A 21,959-nucleotide genomic window follows, 5' to 3' on the forward strand; every position below is an offset into this window, starting at 1 on the left:
TTTCTACACAAAACTTATCGTTCTAATGGACATAGAGCGACAACTTCTCGCGTGAAAAAGTAGCTCTTTTTTTAAATTTTGTTGCTGGTTTACGTTGCAAGATATCTCTCCATGTAGATCAAAACAGCTAAATTTACCCGGTCAACCTACTTGTAATTTTGTTTAAAAATATAGATAAATAATAGATGTGTTCAAAATTTTGTTTTTTGAGTTTGGAATTTATCTGGCCGGTAAACAAATTGAATACAGTCTTTCCTCGAGTTATGCGAATAATGCGTCCCGGAGAAATTCGCGTAACTCGGATTTTCGCGTAAGTAGAATTTCACGTTTTGTGAGTAAACTTCTATTGATTACTCGGAAATTTTGATATTATTTAGTACTTTTATATGGCAAGAAAAGAGTTTACTCAATTTTCTAGCTTTTCAAGGTATTATAATGATATTTTGTTATTTCTTATTCAATCATTATTTGATATAATTTTAGACATTTGACATCTGAAATAAAATCTCATTCGGCGATGCGGCAATATCAAATGATTTTGATTTTGCCGCATCGAGGCATGCGGCAGATTCGCAAGTGCTGTCATTAACGTCAAATCCCAAGCAAAAGCTTGCGGCAAAATCGCAAGCGGCGAGGTTCTAACCGTTACCTAACTTGGGAACAGACTGTAGATGTATTTGCAAAATTGAGCTACTTTTTGTCGTGCGTGACGTTGTCGCGTTGCATTGCTTTTAGACAACCAACTTTAATACCGCGACGAATTTCCGGCAAGCTTTTTGTGCTAGTTTGTAAAAATCTCACAGAAACGCAGCGTTTCGCGACGAAACAATCGACGATAGCCATACAACGTCGTGCGCGACAAAAAAATCTCAAAACTTCACTTCGCGTAGATCAAAGTAGCTCATTTGATTCAGTCAACCAACTTGTTATAGGCTGGAAATATACGATCCGAGATTGTCGCGTTACCGCGAAAATCGCTTAAGACTTGAGCTGCCAATTCTGTCACAAAATCTGACAAATTGGCGAGATAATCGTGGATTGTGTATGGAACCATCCGAGGTCTGGTGACGATTGAATTTGCCAAGAAGAAATAGTTTTTTTATCGATTTGCGAATCAAATTATTTATTTCACATAGTTCATTAAAAAAAAAAAATACAAAACTCGTTTCTCTACATATTTTTTTCAAACAAATTCACCAGAAAAAGTAAAAAAAATCGGTTCGCGCTACCGCGAAAAACTCAGGAATACCAAATTTTGGTATCTTTTCGAAACAGCAGGCGTGATCGGAGGCGAGGAAGATTTGACAGCCCAAGTGTTTAAAAATTGTTATGAATAAGACGCTAACTTCTCGGTACCACGACGATCTTGGTTCGTCTATTTACAGCCTTATGTTTGAAAACACAAAAATTAGTTCAAATGTGATCGTATCATTGTTTTGTCTTTGTCATTAATCTGGCTCGTTAACAAACTTGATAATTAAATTATTTCGGATGAAGCAGAAATGCCGCGCAAGACAATTTTCTGTTGCGCGAGGCGTCGTCGCGCGCGGCGTTTTCACTCTATGTTTATTTGAATTGTATCCGTCCAAATAGATATGCAGCGACAACGTCGCGCGTGACAAAAAGTAGCTCAATTTTGCCAACAGAACTACTCGTCTCGCACGACATTTTTGCTTCTTCCGAAATAATCGAATTATCTACTTTGGTTACAAGCCAGATTAATGCCAAACGCTAAAACATAGATTTGAACACATTTTAACCTATTTTTGTGTGTTTTTTTTTTAAATAAAAAACAAGTTGGTTGACTGAGTCAAATTAGCTACTTTGATCTACAATGAGTGAAATTTTGAGCTATTTTTCTACGCTCTTGACCGTCCAAATAGGCATAGAGCGACGACGACGCGTGCAAAAAAAAAGTAGCTCAATTTGGCAAACAGAGCTACTCGTCGCGCGCGACAATTTTGCTTCATCCGAAATAATCGAATTATCTAGTTTTTTACAAGCCAGACTAATGCCAATCACAAAAAATTAGATTTGAACACATTTTAACCTATTTTTGTTTGTTTTCCAATATAAAACAAGTTGGTTGACTGAGTCAAATGAGCTACTTTGATCTACACAGAGCGAAATTTTGAGCTATTTTTCGCCGCGCGCGACGTTGTTGCTGTATGTCTAATTGAACGGTGACGTTTTCGCTCTATGTTTATTTGAACGATTACATTTTGCAATGGGTATAAGCTCACCTGTATTTTATATATGCTTTGAACACGACCGTGAGGAAGGTTGTTTTTGATGCTACATGGTTTTAACTATCTTGCAAGCTGCTTCCCAATAAAACATCAAACTTGATACCAAAAGTGCATGTGCAACTACTCAAACGAGACGTATTAAAGGTAGTTATGTGAATTGCTCTCAAAGCGATAATTAAATTGGTCCTGTGTATGATTAAATTCATATTTAAGAAAATTTCAACGTTTTCTCTTCGTTAGCACGGTGCAGCCGTGTCTTAGTGCATTTTTTTAAAAATTGGTTGGTTCATTATTTGCGTCTTTGGAAATTGTATTTGGCGTTATCGGTGATAATGAAGTCTCGTTTGCTGGGGCTTGTTTGCCTTGTTATGCTGGGTGAGTATTTTTATAATTTAATATAGCTCAACAGACTGATAATTTGTATTATCGTTTATATATACCGACCCGTCAACTTATGTTTTATGGAAAAACGTCCAAATATTCGTACCTTAACAAATTCTGTTGTCCTTTCACTCGGGTAAGCGCCTATGAGAATCGTTGGTCATTACCTATCTGTTGTTAGTGCGATAAGACAAAGAAAAAAAAAATGGATGGACTAGCAAACAAAGGGAACAAAGAGCAATTGAGCATATTATTGATTTTGCCTAGAAAAAATCAAACACTTAAAATGCAAATCGTCTTTTATGCCATTCTAATGCATATTAGCTTTAATTGGTTGGTGTTATGATTTTTTTTACTTCTAAAAAAATGCACGAATAAAAATATCATAATTTTATGTTTTTGAGATTAGATTGGACTAATTATCGGTTTCAACTAGGTTTAAGTAAGTGTTACGAGATCATGTTGAGTCTAATCGTCAAGTAAAATGGCTAATTAGTTTCGCGGGAATATTTTTGTGGCATGAGAAAGATGACAATAATTAAATAGGTTCACGTGTGTGAGTTTCAGGACTTAAAAATCATTATTCCTTGAATTCTTAACGTACTTTGGTTAATGGCGTTCCAGTCTATTAGCATTAAACCTTTTTTTTTCACTTCTTTATACCAACTGGAGTGGGATTCTTAGTGTAAGTCACCCAAGAATTATTGAATTACGTCGTAATTCACCGGCGTGCCAGCAAACAAATTTTGATTTCCTGATGTATGTGAGGGCTTAATCATAATGAAAGCGAAACATACCTTGTGCTTCTTACGAAACTTTTGTTTTGTATTGTTTTGTCCAATGCAAAATTGCTACTCATTTGGCAAGAGAATTAGAGGTGTGCCTAATGAACCAGAATTCAGATCACATGAATACAAAATAATTGAACTGCTTTACAATTGAACGCTATATTTCTTTTCATACATTGAAATAACATATGAATCAACAAAATGAGAGTAAATTTTTTTTTTTTATTCAGAAAGAACGGCATCGGCCGTATTGCTTAAAGAGTAAGAATTTTTGATCATTTTGAAAAAAATCATCAGAATTATTATCTAACATTCGACAATTAACATGCAAAACAAGCTGTATAAACTGTATGTGTGTATGTATGTGTAATTGCGTTCTAGATTAAATTGATCGATGGTCAATATTGGCTTGCTGCACAGTAGTGATGGGTAATCCGGTGCGGAGTCATGGATTAACTCCGACTCCGGTGCGCAAAATATGACTCCGTTCGGGGTCGGAGTCATAACCGGATTTGACTCCGGATTAGTCCGGATCAGTCTGGATCAGTCCGGATCAGTCTGGATCAGTCCGGATCAGTCTGGATCAGTCCGGATCAGTCCGGATCAGTCTGGATCAGTCCGGATCAGTCCGGATCAGTTCGGATCAGTCCGGATCAGTCCGGATCAGTCCGGATTAATCCGGATCAGTTCGTGTAAATCGTTAAGCTACGGCTAGATCAGGGGTCTCCAAACTACGGCCCGCGGGCCGCATGCGGCCCTCAAGAGCTTATAATGCGGCCCACGATGACTTTGCCAGAGTAAATATAAATATTACGATATTATGACATTTTCAACAAGAATTGTATTTTTTACTTTTCTTAGACAAAAATCAAGCTTTGGTTACTCGAAGCTGTACAAGTAACGTTAGTATTTTGTTATCAAAACGAGATTTAAACGTTCAATCATCATTTAAAGGTAGCGTCAAATGGCCCTCAACATAGTTATTTTTGAACCAATGCGGCCGGCGAGCTGAAAAGTTTGGAGGCCCCTGGGCTAGATGATAGCTACTTGTATGCGGCTACAAATGACAGCTACCAATTTCTTTTGTTCTTAATGTCAAATGTAGTTGCGGAATGTAGCTATCGTTTGGGAGCCCAGCTACGCTAGTTTGTTCTCCTGTCATATTGCGCTTGTCATTTATGGTTGATTTGTGTTTATACTTGTAGCGATTGATTGGTTTGTGCTTTGCTCCATATGTTTTATTGTTTTGTTAAGGACGACAATAAAATTGATCAAACTCAACTTCTACCAGCTATTGCTTCTGAAGTGGCCACTTTAATGATGCTTCTTATTGAAGAGGAGGAAGAAGAAAATCAACAGGAAATCGAAAGGCGCTGCTGGATGACCGATATCTTCCTGGAGCGGGAAAGTGTGTGGAGCCGGTTGTTTGGCTTCGTGCAATTTCTTTTTTGGTGCGTCTGTAGGTGTTCATCAGGTTTTTCCATTTTTCCTGGGCGTTCTCTGGTTTTTCGTCTAGCGCTGCTCCAATTTCTCGCCAAGCCTGGTGGCGTATTTCGTGGTTTTTATACTGCCGCTCGGAATCCTTCCACAGACATGGATATGTTCCAACCAGCTGGATCAGGTGCAATACCTTTTCCGTTGCTTGCATTGGCTAAAAACAAAGGAATTATAGGACAATAATGATTATTTATTTGGGAGAACAAATAAACTTAGTTTTTTTTTATATTTTTATATGAACCAATTAGTGTTTCCATGTCGAATTAATCTGTCAATGCTATCTTTGACCGGCGTACCAAATATGTCTGTCTTGGATGTTCCTAAGAAAACTGATAATAATAGCCCCAAATGTGTGCCCAACAAAAACAAGATATTTTTTCAATAATTGTGTTTCCAATCTAACTTTACTCACAGGGTGGCCACTCAACCGGGAAAACCGGGAAAACCGGGAAAACCGGGAAAACCGGGAATTAGCCGGGAATTTTATTTTTCCGGGAAAAACCGGGAAATTCTCCAAAAAAAACCGGGAAATTATCACAAACTTTGGCTATCACCGTTAACCATCGTACTAAGGGCTTGGTACTTGTTTCGACGCAGCGTATCGCAACGCATTGCGTGACGCACGCTGGTATCTGTTCGCTGCGTTCTGCATGGATATGTCAACACATTTTACAAAGAAAAACATCAACAAACAGCAATAATGCCTCTTATTTATAGGTTCTGATGTGATTATAATGTTAAATTACAACTGTAAAATCATTTCCAGTTCTGCTCAAAACAGTGCAAAGCATGTTTTCGCTTTATTATTGCACATTGCATACTGACCCGCACACACCTGTTTTGCAGCAATTACGAAATTACTTTCTCTACATTTATTTTGTTTTGTTAATAAAATTATTTAGTAGTCCAACTACACGTCCAATTGCGCTCGAAACAATTTAAAGTGAAAAAATATCGATTTTCACCCGGTATGGTTAAACCATTTTGACAGACGCATCACGACGTGCGTCGAAATAGAAATTTTTCTACTTTGACGCTGCATCGTGCGTCGTTAACGCATGCGTCTGTCAAATCCCATACATTTTGGCAAAATCGCAACGCATTGCGTCGGAACAAGTACCGCTCTCTAAGTGCATTTTCAATTAATGGGATGTTTTGCATATTGCTCCCAACTTAGGCAGCGGTCAGAACCTAGCCGCATGCGATTTTGCCGTAAGCTTTTGTATGGGATTTGACGTCAATGACAGCACTTGCGAATCTGCCGCATGTGGCGATGCGGCAAAATCAAAATCATTTGATATTGCCGCATCGTTGCATGCGATTTTGTTTCAGATGTCAAATGCCTAAAATCATATAAAATAATGATTATCTTTATAAAGAAACAACAAAATATTATAATAATACCTTGAAAAGCTAGAAAATTGAGAAAACTCTTTTCTTGCCCCATGCGGCAAAATCGCATGCGGTGAGGCTCTAACCGTTACCTTACAACAGGCCAGCAACATCACACTAATGTGTAAGGACAACATTTTCCGTTTCTCACATATGGTACTCAATAGATGTACTACACTTCTCATTCGCACTGGTGCAATACTTACATTCACCGATATCGGTTCTTGCATATTTCGGGTATGGTGTGCCTATTCGATCTACCTTGCGCTCGTCTTTTGTTATTCATCTCTCGTGAAGTTGCGGTCATGTCGAATTTAACGGTGGATTTAGTGGGCGAACCCAATTTTTGAACATAACTGATAATTTTTGTCATTTTAGCAATTTTAAGGTTACCCAATCACACATCGCCTGTACATTGGCATTTTGCATTTTGGTTCCGGGCCTGTAGCTTCATTCCGCCCGGGTGACTGGGTTCCCACACTGGCTGGCACTGATGATTGAGGTGGCGTCGCTTCTGCAGTTCGATCGTTACTACTTTGTTTTATTATCACATAAAGTACACTTCCCGTAAAACATATTCAAGAAAGTGTCCCAAAATTAAGAAAATATACTCAAATCTCCTGCATCTATTCGTGAGATGCATCATCATCGTCGTGCGAGTAACAGCATAATGCATGGCTGCTGTTTAACAGGAAATCCGTTCTTTGCAGATTTGTATGCTTTCTCCAGTGGCTGGTTGGTCCATGACTTCCGGTTTACCTTTATTAAGGTTGTGTGATGACATCTGTTAATCAACAATTGATAGCAGATGAAAAATATCTATGCCACGGGGTCTTTACACATTATTGCCATGATGCTAAACCACCAAAAGGCAATATTTGTAGAGCTTTTTTTTAATTTTTTCATCAGTATTTTGCTCATATAAAACTTCCGAAAATATACAGAAATTCATATTTAAATAGCTTAAGATCCATAGTAGCCAAATTTGATCCACAAACGAGTGCACGATTGAAATTTTGTTTGTACAAATTTGATAGAAATCATGCCAAAAATGGTTCTCAAATGTGTTGTCACACCTCCAGATTGGATATTATATTGTTGAATAATTCACTAATAACTTTTATCCAGTTTTTATGACAAGTGTCCACCTTTCCCGTAATGCCCGTGTTTACTTACCATCTTCTAGATAACGATTTTTGAAAACCTATGACATACTAATTTGGAATTGAAGTATCGATGAAACCGGCAGGCGAAGCATAGTGTACCGGGAAAACTTAAAAAAAAAATCCGGGAAAAACCGGGAAAAAACCGGGAATTTAAAATCCTGATTCGAGTGGCCACCGTGTTACTCGTTTTACCTACCGAGACCCACTGTTTATAATTCTAAATTATTTTATAACATTTTCTTTCATATTAAATTTAAATTTTTGAAATAATTATGCAATTTAAAAATAAATTTTATTTTTCAATGTCACTTTCCAACACTTCAATGTATGGTATAAACATGAGCGATAACAGATATGTCACTGTGTAGCCACTCGTAACCCGCATACATTGGGTTACGAGCGGCGACAAGCTGACAGTTCTAGAACAATGGAAATCGGTAGCTGTCATTTGTAGCCGCATACAAGTAGCTATCATCTAGCCGTAGCTTTACACCTTTTCATGTATATTCGTACTTACTTGCAAGTAAATGAACGCATCAAGAATTGTCTTAACGATAATGGACAGTCATTGATCCAAACTCGGAGTCGATGAGTCCGAAGGTTTTTCCGTACGCACCCCCTTTCCCCCCCTTCCCTCCGCTAAACAGTCCGGAGCAACTCCGAGTCCGACTCCGAGGGGTACCGGAGTCGGATCGATCCGACTCCGAAAAAAAATGTATTTACCCATCACTGCTGCGCAGTTAAGTCTTGTGTACAACCAAAACACTCTACGTAAGGCCGCAAATACACGACGCGCGTTTCCGCGCCCGCGGAAACGCGTATAACAATCCAGCCATAGAAATGAAATGTCATTCGAACGCGCTACCGCGGAAACGCAGAGATGCTCAGCTGGATATCTCTGCGGAACTGTTATACGCGTTTGAACGCGCCCGCGGAAACGCGCGTCGTGTATTTGCGGCCTAACAGTACTTCCAAGCGAAATTTTTCGGGGATAATGAACATAAACTCATGCCATCTCTTTCAATTCATCAGCTCTACTCTCTCATACGCATCGATGAACTTTTACACATCTCTTTGTTCATTGTGCTATACAGGCGGTCCCCGAGATACACGGTACCTCTTATACGCGGATTCGGAGATACGCGGTTTTCAAAATTTGACAGTTCTTTGAGCAAATTGTACTGATTTGACACATCCATTGTGAAATACCAAATAATTTCCGTTTTGATCGAATGTAAAATACCATTTGAAAACGTTTAAAACTGTTCAATTCATTAGAAACATATCAAATAATTAATTTAGTGGCTGAAACCACGAACCACTTGCAAAATTGCACGAAAATTAGTGACATTTTGGCTGGAAATCACGAGATTCGACTTACGCGGAAATTCGAGATACGCGGTATTTTGCAGCCGTTTTCGGTCCCCAATAACCGTGTATCTCGGGAACCGCCTGTATTTGAAGATTTTAAAACTGATAGATAACGATTTTTGTTCATGAACTAGTAATGGTCAAATGTTAATGGTGTAATGTTTGCACCATGGTCGACATGAGTTCAATTCCATTTTTATTGTTTTCATTGATGATTTAAAGTTTTGATTTTGTGGTATTCTGCTTTGCTCCGCTTCGCTTGATGTCACCGTACCAACTCAACTTGTCGTATCCTGTTTGCCGTGCAATAGGGATGGTGCACCTCGCACCGGATTATCATTCCGTGTCGCCATCCCATCCGGACCTGTCATCCCTGTTTGTCATCATGGCTTAGTGATGGGCATGCTTGTTTGCCATACAACATCACTCCTTTTTTTTTTTTTAGGCCCGTGTCTGTGCTCCATCGGATGCGATTTTATCGGAAGGCCTGTCAAAATTTTATATGGGATTTGACAGATAACGTCGGACATGCGATTTCGTCGTACGACGGAATCAAAAATTTTTGATTTCGTCGGACGCCGCATCCGATTTTATCTGTCAAACTAAATGTGTGGTGTTTTTTAGGAACAATCTCAACTTAATTTTTCATGATCGTTATATTATTCAAATCATCCAATTAATCGCAATATTATACAAAAAAGCGTTTGACAGCACGTGCGATAAAATCGCATGCGATGGAGCACAGACACGGGCCTTATTCCCATTCGATTCCCATATACCATTACCTATGAGTGCAATTTAATTTCTAAATAAATTCCTATTCTCTTACATAATCTGTCAACCTAGCTGGTGGATTTCTCTTTCTCTGACAATGCGTTATGTGCTTACAGAATGTTTCCCCCGATGTTTGCGCTTCCTGTGTTCCCGATTCCTTATCAACCAATTTCTCAATCTTCTTTAAGTGGGCTACATTTCTCTTATAGCATCTGCTCGTTTCTTGGCCCTCAATCGTTACCCTTGATCCTTCTTTTCCTATCACCACAAACTCCTTTGGGTTGAAGTTTGTTTGCAGTTTGTTACCCGGGAACATATTTTGCGCTAGCACTATATCTCCTTCTGAGATGGACGATTTGCGTGCTCGTCTTCTTTCATCTTCGTTTGTTTTTCCTTTCCATTTCCGCGTTTGGTCTTGATCCCTTATTTCCTCTCTTATTACGGCGGTCTCTATATCTTCCAATGCCGGTATTTTTGAACGAATGGTTTTTCCGTATAATAGCTCGGTAGGTGTTTTCCCTGTTGTGGAGTGCGGTGTTGTGTAGTACATCATAAGATATTCTTCTATGTCCTTTTTTCCAATCCCTTCCTAAACCTGCACTTATCTTTAGTCTTTTTAACAACGATCGATTTTGGCGTTCAACTAGACCGTTTTCTTGAGGCCAGTACGGGGTGGAATGATTTAGATGTTCCGTTCCGACCAGTTGTTTCGCGTTATCTAATGTTATAGTTCTCGAGAACCCTAGTCGCGTAAATATTTTTGCCAACTTCCCTACCGTATTTTTGGCTGTTATTCTGGTCATTATTTCCACTTCTTTGTACCTACTAAAATAATCTACGAGTACCAATAAATATGAACCACACGGTAATGGCCCTAGGAAATCAAGTGCAACGTCGACCCACGGTCTTAAGGGTAACGATCGTCGTGTCATTGGTTCTGGCTTTCCCGGGTTTTCTACCAGACGACATCCCTCGCATCCAACAACGTGTTTTGCAACCTCTCGATCCATTCCGGGCCACCAAACTCTATTCCTCAATCGGCGTTTCATGACGGATTCCCCCGGGTGTCCCTCGTGGGCTAGCACTAACATCCTTGGCCGTAGCGCTTTCGGTACAACTAGTTTGTTACCCCTAATAATCATATCCCCCGCCATACCTAGCTCTTCTTTGAAAGGGGCATATGGTTTGGTTTCTACCTCGTTCCAGCTACCAGATTGGAGGCTATCTCTAACCTTCAATAATTCTTCATCTATCTTGGCAGCGTCTTCTAACTCCTGTACGTCTATGGCTGCCGATTCCATTATTGCCCATATCATATGTTTATTTTCCTGCTCGAATGGAATTCCCTCTTTATATTCCACTAATCGCGATAATCGCGGATCCGCTATATTATTTGAGCCTTTCCTGTATTTTACCACGTAATTGAAAGACTGCAATCTCAACAGCCATCTTTCAATACGGGCGCATGGACGTGATGAGGGCTTAAAAATGACTTCTAACGGTTTATGGTCCGTTTCCAATTCAAAGATACGCCCTAGCAAGTACGGAGCAAACCTCTCTACCGCCCAAACCAATGCCAAAGCTTCTTTCTCTGTCTGGCAGTAACGCTGTTCAGTATCTGTCAAACTCTTACTAGCATATGCTATTGGTCTAGGTAGAACGTCTTGTGAGCCCTCGAATTGAACTAGTACTGCACCTAATGCAACCGGCGAAGCGTCAGCGATAACTCTTGTTCTCATGGAATTATCAAAAAAATGTAAGAGTTTTACGTCCGCCACCATTGTTTTCAATTTCTCGAATGCTCCTTTTTGACTATTCCCCCATTCGAACTTGATTCCTTTATGTGTTTACTCGCGTAGTGGTGCCGTTATTGTTCAGTTCAGTTTGGTAGAAATCTTCCTAAATATGTTATTAGGCCTAAAAAACTTCGAACTTCTTCTGCGGAAGAAGGGGCCCGAAATTTCCGCAATGCCTCATTTTTTCCTTCTGTGGGTTCGATGCCGTGACTCGAAATTCTATGCCCTAGAAATTCGATCACCGGTACTCTAAATACGCATTTTTCCTGATTTAATAATATGCCCTGTTTCCGTATCTCGTCCAGAACCGCTCGTAGGGCCTCATCATGTTCCCTCTCAGATTTTCCGAAAACCAAAATATCGTCAATGTAATTGACTGCATTTGAACTGCATTTTGCTAACACCTGCTCCATAATTTTCTGAAAAACCTCCGGTGCTATCACAATACCAAACATGAGTCGTTTGTACCTGAATAGGCCCATATGGGTTATGAATGTTGTTATGTACCTACATTTCTCATCCAGTTCCACCTGGTGAAATGCATCCTTTATGTCTAATCTACTAAAGATTTTAGCCGATGTAAATCTAGGCAAAAAATCTTCTATTGTAGGCATAAAATGCCTTTCTCTTACAATCGCCGCGTTTGCTCTACGCATGTCAACACATAGTCTTAGATCTCCGTTATCTTTTACGATCGATACTAGTGGTGAAACCCATTCACAGCCTCCCTCCACCGGTTCTATAATATCTTTTTCAAGTAGATAATTAATCTTCTCCTCTATCTTATCTAACAGTGCTATTGGTGGGCGTCGCGGATGTTGGCATACGGGTTGTACATCGCAATCAATAGGTATTTTTACCTTTAGCATCTTCGGGAAAACGTTCCGTTCACTATGCTCTATAGCCTTAACCCCGTGTGTGCTCGGCAACCCTATAAATAACACTCCTAACTCCTTAGCCGTAATTCGACCTAGTAGCGACTGTTGGCTTCCTTTTATAACATAAAATGAAGCTGACTTGCATATCCGTCTCCCCTCATCCTCAATTTCAACCGACGCCTCAAATTTGCCTAATACCGTTAACGGCTTAGCCTTTTCTCCATATGGTAAAAATATCTCCTTGCACTCTGTTAGATTTACCCCTCTTTCTATAATATTTTTTCTGAGATATTCCCATGCTTTCTCGCTTATTATGTTTTTGTTGCATCCCGAATCAACTAAAACATGCAGCATCACACCTCCCACTTTAATCCACAGCATCTCTCCCCCATCGCTGATGTTGTAGATGAAATTTTCTGTGCTTGATTTTCCTTCTTCTTCTTCTTCAGTCCGGTTTTCGATAGCCCTAACTCTTTCCTGTCGGTAACGTTTCGCCCCGTTATTGCCATTTCCTCCTTGCCTTTTGGTGGATCCAGGTGTGTGGCACTGCGAACCAAAATGTCCGACCTTCCTACATTTATAGCATTCCTTATTACGTGCAGGACATTTTGGATCAGCCGCCAAATGATCCTTTTTCCCGCATCTGAAACACTCTCTCTTGGCTGGAACCACACGGTTAACTTGTTCGCTTGCATTATAGTCCCTTGTTTCGACTTTTCCTGGTGCGAGTATTTCTCGTGCCTGCCTTTTAACTGATTCGTACGAGCTAACTACTTGAATCATTTGTTCTACATTCATCGCTTTATGTTGTAACAATTTTTCTTTTAGTTCATTTGGCGCGAATAATATTACTTTATCGATGACACTATTCGCTCTAGCTTCCTCTTCAGTCTTGCCGAAACAACACTTTTGGGCCAAACTTTGACACCTGAACGTGAACTGTTCAATCGTTTTACCCTGCTCCGGCTTTAGTGTCCAGAATTGATTCCGTTCAAAAACCTCGTGCTGCTTGGGACAAAAGTATTCGGCCAACTTTTGAATAGCCACATTATAAGGATCGATACCTTGGCTCGCGTCTTCCTTTACATCCGCGCCTGGTACAGTGGCAAAGATTTCCTGCACATCTGGTCACGCCCTTGCCAAGAAAATGTTTCGTATCTGACCCTTTCTCTATTTTTCTTTTCTGTTCTCCGACAGATTCCTTTTTTTTTATTGTTCGTGTTGTTTGCGCTCCGGCAAGAAATCATATTTCTAATAAATGCTCTCCGGCATTCCTTGTTAGCTAGCGATCCACGCAGTTTCAAGTGTGTTTTTTTTTCTCATGCTCCCCGGCTTTCATTGTTTGCTTGCGATCCACGCATTTGCATGTGTATGCTTCTAACTCGTGCACTCCGGCTTTCATTTCATGTCTTGCGATCCACGCATTTGCATGTGTGTGCGTTTCGAAGCATGCCCTCCGGCGACCCTTTCTTTCAGATCATTCTAACATGATCATCTGCTCTCCTGCAGATGATCATAACACATAAACTAGGACACAGTTACATTTTGGACATTCACAACTATTACATTTATTATTAACCTTTGGTTTTTTTTCCTTTCTTTTCACAATTTCACTCAATCACTTTCTTTTGTTCACCGTTTTAACCTCGTCGCCAATTGTGGTATTCTGCTATGCTCCGCTTCGCTTGTAAAGCTTTACAATAATTATTGATAGCTATTTTAAATATTTCGCACGCAACTTTAAGAAGAAAAAGAGACAAACTACGTAAACAAACTTAAAAATGTCCCGAATTGAATTCTATCTACTGTAGCTGTGAAGCGTTTGACAGCCAAGGTACTCACAGCACAGGTGGGTATCGAACATCACAGACAGAATCAACTGACATGTTCGACTCGACGTTTGTCTTGTTTGTTTGTTTGTGTCTGACAGTGCACCTCCATATGATTATATGGGTTTGTTCGTGTCGGATGTCGTATTCGATTGCTGCTAGAGCGCCGCCTAACAGTCGTTTAATTGTACTGCTCGAATTATATAATGTAATATTTATTATCTTCGCAATCACAACCCTTTTTTACCACGAAACACATCAGTTTTACGAAAAAAAAATATTTTTGTGATTGCTTCGTTGTACCTATAATGGTGGTATAGTTCCTGTAGTCGTCGTATTGTGTTCCGATAGTGGTGGTAAACAACGATGACTCAACATTAGTGTATAATATCAATGTAACTTAGTTTTGAAGCTGTTTTCGTGTGAATAGCAAGGATTACTGCTATTATAATGATTTCTTTCGTAATTTGATCGTAAAAAATGTATGAATTTGGTTAATGATAATATTGACTAAAGTACTGAATAACACGTGTCGTCAATCCACACCCAGAAGAGTTTGCTTGATTTGAAGTGAAGTTTTTCACTCAGCCTGATATGCGAATTTTTGCCTTTGTTTGGTAAATTACTTACAGAAAACTCATTTCTGTTGCTTATTTTAATGAAAACAGTACGACATGTAAAAAATGTCGTCAAAAAAAATCTAAATTTACCTGTTTTTATTGATTTTAGATCTAGGAGCACTATAGGAACATGCCTGTTTAGTGTACCTGAAATGGCACTATCGTAAAAAAAACTTAAAAATTCGTAAATATGGCCAAAAGGCAATGAATTTGAATACAACAATATCATTTGATAAAATTATGTTAAAAACTAATGATTGCGTTGTTATGTGGTTATGTAGAACGTTGACAATGATATGAGTTTCGTTATGAAATCCTAAGGATTTTGGAAAAATGTTGACACATTTTACAAAATAATGGATTTTTCGGTCCCTAAGAAACGGAACGGCCCCATTTCACTTTTAAATCCTTTGTAAAGGCTAGAGAACATTCAACACTATCATAAATAACTTAACTACTGTTAATTTATCGTATGAAACGCATTTTAGTGCAATACCACCACTATTGGTACTACCACCACTATAGGTACGTTTACCTTATATTTGTGTTTTATATACATTTTCGAAACTGATAAAATAATTTTTTTATTGGGTATAGATCACAACATTTTTTCAAAATGTTACATACCTCTAAGTTCAATTCACTTGAATCATTTAAAGCAAAATTTATTCAAAAAGTTACTCCGAAAACAACAACTCATTTTTCCCGCGCTTCTTACGATCTCTCAATGGTACGTTATTTTAAAACTGAGCACCAAGTGAGCGCCTTTTGACAACCGCGGTGAACGGGTTTCGTCGTTCGAAGCCCTTACTCGCCCCGTATATTTCAACGCTCGCGAATGAGTGCAGGCAAGTGCGATAGAGAAGATAAAGCAAAATGTCTTATTGGGAAAAGGTTGAGAACCTCTAAAAAGGCCCATGCACAATGAAGAATTGGCATAATTTTCTTAAGGTTTTTTAACAAAGCATATCAATTTTGTCGCCTTATTTAAGTTGTGCTTACATTACTTCTGTTGATTTAAAATTGTTCTATTTTTATCTTCTTTTTTTACATGTCGCCTCATATGATCACTTCCTTAGCAATAAATCCCGTGCAATCTTCACCCGTAAAACAAACAATTAACGGCAACAAAATTCTGTTAGGTGCTAAGGAATGCACTTGGGGGCCATCTTACTGGTGTTCTAATATCGAGTAAGTATACTGTAGTGTAAGTAATAGCCAACATACCAAAAAAAAAAAATTACCATAGTCCTTAAAAATGGATCAATATTGACATCGCGAACACATTGAGTTAATTTGTTAATTTTAACGACAATCGTGAAGAGCGTATGTGATACAAATTCACAGTCGTTTATTATACTGTTCTATTTTTTCTTTGTGTTTGTCTATATGAGATATCGAGCAGTTGTTAATTGTTTTGTAGATCATATATTTTAAGAGGAACTCGGTTAAACCAATATAATCTTTAATCGACCGTTAAAATATGTTTATTGCTTGGCGATGTTGGCGACTATTTGTAGGTTTATTAAATTTGATTAAATTTATTAAAAAGAAAGATGCAAATTTACATCAATTAATGAGTACAGAAACAAAAACATAAATAACATAAACATAAATTTGTAAAGCAATCAATGTGTAATGCATTTATTTATACTGCTTCTAAAAATTTGCTTCTATTAATCTCTTATACAAATCTCGTGCAGTGGAGCACCGTTTATCCGCTGACCTTTGTCCCAAGATAGGTGAATTGTGGGACGATTTCAAAAGTGCGTTCACCTATCTGCACGTCACGCCTACGTAGATTCTGATTATTTGTTGGTGGGCCCGCTGATGTTGCCACCATCAGTTTGGTCTTTGCCTCGTTTATCAACAATCTGAGGCTCTCTGCCGCCTGCTCGATCCCTTGGTAGGTTTCTGCTACATCGGAGAGCCGCAGACCAATGATGTCTATATCATCAGCGTATGCCAGGATCTGGGTTGACTTATAGAAGATGGTTCCCGTAGTCTCCACCCTCGAGTCACGGATGGCTCTCTAGCGCCAGGTTGAATAAGAGACAAGCAAGCCCGTCCCCCTGGCGCAGACTCTTGGTGGTAGCAAAAGGTCATGAGAGTTTTCCATCCACCCTCACCTGGCATGTGACGTTGGTCATAGTCATTCTAACTAGCCTTATCAGTTTGGCCGGGATTCCAAAAGAGCTCATAGCGTTATACAGTTTTACCCTGGCTATGCTATCATATGCGGCTTTGAAGTCAATGAAGAGATGGTATGTGTCGTGTCTGTATTCAACCATCTTCTCCAAGATCTGCCGCATGGCTAAGATCTGATCAGTGGTTGATTTTCCGTTTCGGAATCCTCTTTAATAGTTTCCGACTATCTCTTCGACTTGCGGGACAAGGCGATCCTGAAGGATCAGGGAGAATATTTTATAGGCGGTATTCAACACCGTAATACCCCTGTAGTTGTTGCAGTCCAACCTATCTCCCTTCTTGTATATGGGGTAGATGATGCCGAGATTCCAATCACAAGGCATCAATTCGCTATCCTACACCTCAGTAACAATTTGAATAATCTCGTTTTCTAGTCGTGCACCTCCATTCTTGACCAGTTCGGCTGCAATTTCGTCGGTTCCGGGTGCCTTGTTATTTTTCAGCCGACGGATAGCCTTTCGTGTTTCTTCTATGCTTGGTGGCAGTAGCATGACACTATCTGCTAGTGGCGCTTCTAGCTGTTCGTTAAACTGGTCGTTGAGTAATTCATCAAAGTACTGAGCCCACCGCGAGAGGATCTCTGGCTGGTTACTGACCAGATCTCCATCCTTGTTGCGACAGCAGGTTACCTTAGGTACATCGTTGTTTCGGTGACCTGCTATCGTTTGGTAAAACTTTCGTGTCGGTCCGTATGCCTCTCTGGTTTGCTCGAGTTCCCGCATGTTTTGCTCTTCCAAAGCATGCTTCTTGGAGCGGTGAACTCGTTTCTCTTCGCGTCTGAGCCGTGAATATTCCTCTGCGCATGCCCGCGTTCTATGCCGTTGCTGCATTGCTCGGTATGCAGTATTCTTACGTTCGGGCACTTGTCTGCATTCATCGACGAACCAGCCAGATTTGGTGTTGCCACGACGTGGTGGGAGTATATTTCTTGCACAGTTTATTATTTTTGTTTTTAGAGCATTCCACCTCTCGCTCGTAGTTTCATATCTGTTTTCTGGTAGTAGAGACTCGTCTAAAGCGGCTTTGAATTCCTGTTGGACAGTAATGTCCCTTAGAGAGTCCGTGTTGAGCCGAGGCTGCGTGTTTTCTCCGCCCCCATTGGCGCGGGGGCGGGCGATTCTACAACGTATCACTAAGCCAACCAAGTAGTGGTCGGAATCGATATTGCAGGGTTGCCACTCAACCGGGAAAACCGGGAAAACCGGGAATTAGCCGGGAATTTTATTTTTCCGGGAAAAACCGCGAAAAACCGGGAAATTCTCCAAAAAAACCGGGAAATTATCACAAACTTTGGCTATCACCGTTAACCATCGTACTAAGTGCATTTTCAATTAATGGGATGTTTTGCATATTGTTCCCAACTTAGGCAGCGGTCAGAACCTAGCCGCATGCGATTTTGCCGTAAGCTTTTGTATGGGATTTGACGTCAATGACAGCACTTGCGAATCTGCCGCATGTGGCGATGCGGCAAAATCAAAATCATTTGATATTGCCGCATCGTTGCATGCGATTTTGTTTCAGATGTCAAATGCCTAAAATCATATAAAATAATGATTATCTTTATAAAGAAACAACAAAATATTATAATAATACCTTGAAAAGCTAGAAAATTGAGAAAACTCTTTTCTTGCCCCATGCGGCAAAATCGCATGCGGTGAGGCTCTAACCGTTACCTTACAACAGGCCAGCAACATCACACTAATGTGTAAGGACAACATTTTCCGTTTCTCACATATGGTACTCAATAGATGTACTACACTTCTCATTCGCACTGGTGCAATACTTACATTCACCGATATCGGTTCTTGCATATTTCGGGTATGGTGTGCCTATTCGATCTACCTTGCGCTCGTCTTTTGTTATTCATCTCTCGTGAAGTTGCGGTCATGTCGAATTTAACGGTGGATTTAGTGGGCGAACCCAATTTTTGAACATAACTGATAATTTTTGTCATTTTAGCAATTTTAAGGTTACCCAATCACACATCGCCTGTACATTGGCATTTTGCATTTTGGCTCCGGGCCTGTAGCTTCATTCCGCCCGGGTGACTGGGTTCCCACACTGGCTGGCACTGATGATTGAGGTGGCGTCGCTTCTGCAGTTCGATCGTTACTACTTTGTTTTATTATCACATAAAGTACACTTCCCGTAAAACATATTCAAGAAAGTGTCCCAAAATTAAGAAAATATACTCAAATCTCCTGCATCTATTCGTGAGATGCATCATCATCGTCGTGCGAGTAACAGCATAATGCATGGCTGCTGTTTAACAGGAAATCCGTTCTTTGCAGATTTGTATGCTTTCTCCAGTGGCTGGTTGGTCCATGACTTCCGGTTTACCTTTATTAAGGTTGTGTGATGACATCTGTTAATCAACAATTGATAGCAGATGAAAAATATCTATGCCACGGGGTCTTTACACATTATTGCCATGATGCTAAACCACCAAAAGGCAATATTTGTAGAGCTTTTTTTAATTTTTTCATCAGTATTTTGCTCATATAAAACTTCCGAAAATATACAGAAATTCATATTTAAATAGCTTAAGATCCATAGTAGCCAAATTTGATCCACAAACGAGTGCACGATTGAAATTTTGTTTGTACAAATTTGATAGAAATCATGCCAAAAATGGTTCTCAAATGTGTTGTCACACCTCCAGATTGGATATTATATTGTTGAATAATTCACTAATAGCTTTTATCCAGTTTTTATGACAAGTGTCCACCTTTCCCGTAATGCCCGTGTTTACTTACCATCTTCTAGATAACGATTTTTGGAAACCTATGACATACTAATTTGGAATTGAAGTATCGATAAAACCGGCAGGCGAAGCATAGTGTACCGGGAAAACTTCAAAAAAATCCGGGAAAAACCGGGAAAAACCGGGAATTTAAAATCCTGATTCGAGTGGCCACCCTGTATACTGTTCCTGGAAAAGCATTACTTTCTTACATGTGTCGATAAGTTTCAAAATTTGCTCAAGTAGCACGTATCAGTTCTAGAGCAACTGTAGATGTGTTTCCTGCACTTAAGGAATTTACACTAAAATACAGGCCCCCAGAAATTATAGTGATGGACGGAGAAAAGTCTTTCAATTCCGGTGAAATCTTACAATTTTTAAACACCTTCAATATCAAATATTTTGTAACCGCAACTGGTAGAAGCGAAATGAATGGCACAGTCGAAAGATTTCACTCTACACTATTGGAATTATATAGAATTTGTAAAACCGAGAATCCGCTTATGGTCCCTATAGATTTGATACAACTTGCCTTGTTTAAATACAACAATTCGGTACACTCGTGTACTAAATTTACCCCTCTGGAAATAATTACTCCTTCAAGAAACAGTTCATCGATAATTGAAAAAGTTGCTGAAAATTTGAAACACAAGCAAGGAATTGATGTAAACCACTATAATAAAAATAAAAAAGAAATAGAAATTCCCGATTCAGCACAGGCATTTATGAAAACAAAACGTAGATTAAAACAAGTTAATCCTTATATAAAGATAAAAATAAAGAAAATTAATAGAAGTACGGTCACTACAGAAAATGGAAAGAGAATCCATAAAAATTATGTTATTATGTTTATTCCACAGTCAAATTCCCAAGAGACAAATTCCGTTTCCGTAAGGTAGTTCAATATTTAACTAGTAACTGTGCAACCAGACATCCCGCCAAATTCGATTATATTCGATGATATTCCAAGACAAGTCCATACAAAACCAATTTGTTTATCGGCGAATATTTGTACGCCATGTGTGGGCGCTTTAATTTTTTTTTTAATTTCATCGAATGTCATCGCACCATACAAAATAACAGCTGAGTACACACATTTAGGCGTGAAATGTTTCAGCCATGTTGATTTTGGCTATTTTTTCACGCTTTACGGCGTGAAATTGTATCTATATGTCTAGTTGCACGGTAACGTGTGTTTGTAAATCTCCAACAGTTTCACTTGTTTAACACGTTGTCTGCCACGTCAGCCACTATGTGGCTGACGGGTTTTTTCCGATCGGGCCACGTCAGCCACATAGTGGCTGACACATTACACATTGTAAAAGACGTGTTACAAGAGATAAATTTGCACGTATTTGATCGGTTCTTTCACAATGCTTTTCTTTCACGGTTATTATTTCTTAAAAAAATGATTAAAATATCAAAATGAGTTTCTATTATGTTTTCATAAATAAATGAGAATGAGAATGAACAATAATTATAAGATCTTGGAGTTCATTTATTCATCCTTTACTTTTAAAACACTTTGCACAATCTTAAAACACTCATCACAAAGTTGAGGTTGATCGGGACAGCTTGGACAATACGTAAACGATCTTTTCACAGTTTCACGTGCCTTTGATCGGCCCATGCTTTGCCTGTCATTGTTGTAGCATCGTTTGCATGCGCGTCACCAAAGCGTTGCAAAGCGTTGGAGTCGGAATGTCACCGACTTTTGCGAGAGGTAAAGAAAGGAAAGGGAAGGGAGGGGGGGGGGGGGGTTCCAAGAATGAAATTCCATGGAATTAGCCCAACAAACGACATTGTGGAGCGACTGAGACAACAAAGAGAATTGGTGAATTTGATTTAAAAGAGAAAAAATACAAAAGCAAATGCAATCGTTTCAAAGAGTGATTCCGTGGCCTGACGGAGCAGTTCGGTGAGCATGTATGGTGGCAGACAACGTGTTAATTACGATTGAATAATTTCTACTGGCCGTCAAATGTTTTTAATACTTTGTTTTGCGTTATTTAGTATCAGTTCAGATTCCTCTCTTCCAGTGTAACAAATCGTAATTTGACGAAAACCCCCTCCCCCTATATCAACGTTACGTAATTCATATATAAACATAGCATATAGCAGTAGCTTAATACAATCCTAATATGCTTTTAATCGCCGGTAAATGAAAGGCGATTAGAAACCATTTAACGAAATTTCGCGACTTGGCATATCAAAAGACTATGACGATTGTGATACGACTATGACAAATCAAATTTAAAAAAGCAATT

The 21,959-nt window shown here is 39.3% G+C and overlaps 1 protein-coding gene and 1 long non-coding RNA gene across 9 annotated transcripts in view; one reads left to right on the forward strand and one right to left on the reverse strand.

The window, feature by feature from the left end:
- Positions 1-2,267: 2,267 nt before the first annotated feature.
- The window catches only part of LOC120906818 (prosaposin), a 40,679-nt gene continuing 20,987 nt past the window's right edge, over positions 2,268-21,959 (forward strand). For 4 of the 8 annotated variants that reach the window (XR_005740168.1, XR_005740171.1, XR_005740170.1 and 1 more), the window contains exons 1-2: positions 2,333-2,624; positions 15,821-15,932. Coding sequence is in view for 3 of the 8 variants with exons in the window: in XM_040318861.1 (XP_040174795.1) it covers positions 2,582-2,624; positions 15,821-15,932 (155 nt within the window). In the remaining 5 variants the exon portion in view is untranslated. Of the gene's footprint in view, positions 2,625-15,820; positions 15,933-21,959 lie in introns of all 8 variants that reach the window. The other 4 variants (XR_005740169.1, XM_040318862.1, XM_040318863.1 and 1 more) reach the window with 4 other exon arrangements.
- LOC120906819 lies at positions 5,142-7,739 on the reverse strand. The gene is made up of 2 exons (XR_005740173.1): positions 7,670-7,739; positions 5,142-5,244 (listed from the first exon to the last, which is right to left on the reverse strand). It is a non-coding gene; the product is annotated as an uncharacterized LOC120906819 (long non-coding RNA).

The sequence above is a fragment of the Anopheles arabiensis genome, chromosome X (genome assembly GCF_016920715.1).
Source record: "Anopheles arabiensis isolate DONGOLA chromosome X, AaraD3, whole genome shotgun sequence".
In the NCBI taxonomy this organism is placed as follows: Eukaryota; Metazoa; Arthropoda; class Insecta; order Diptera; family Culicidae; genus Anopheles; species Anopheles arabiensis.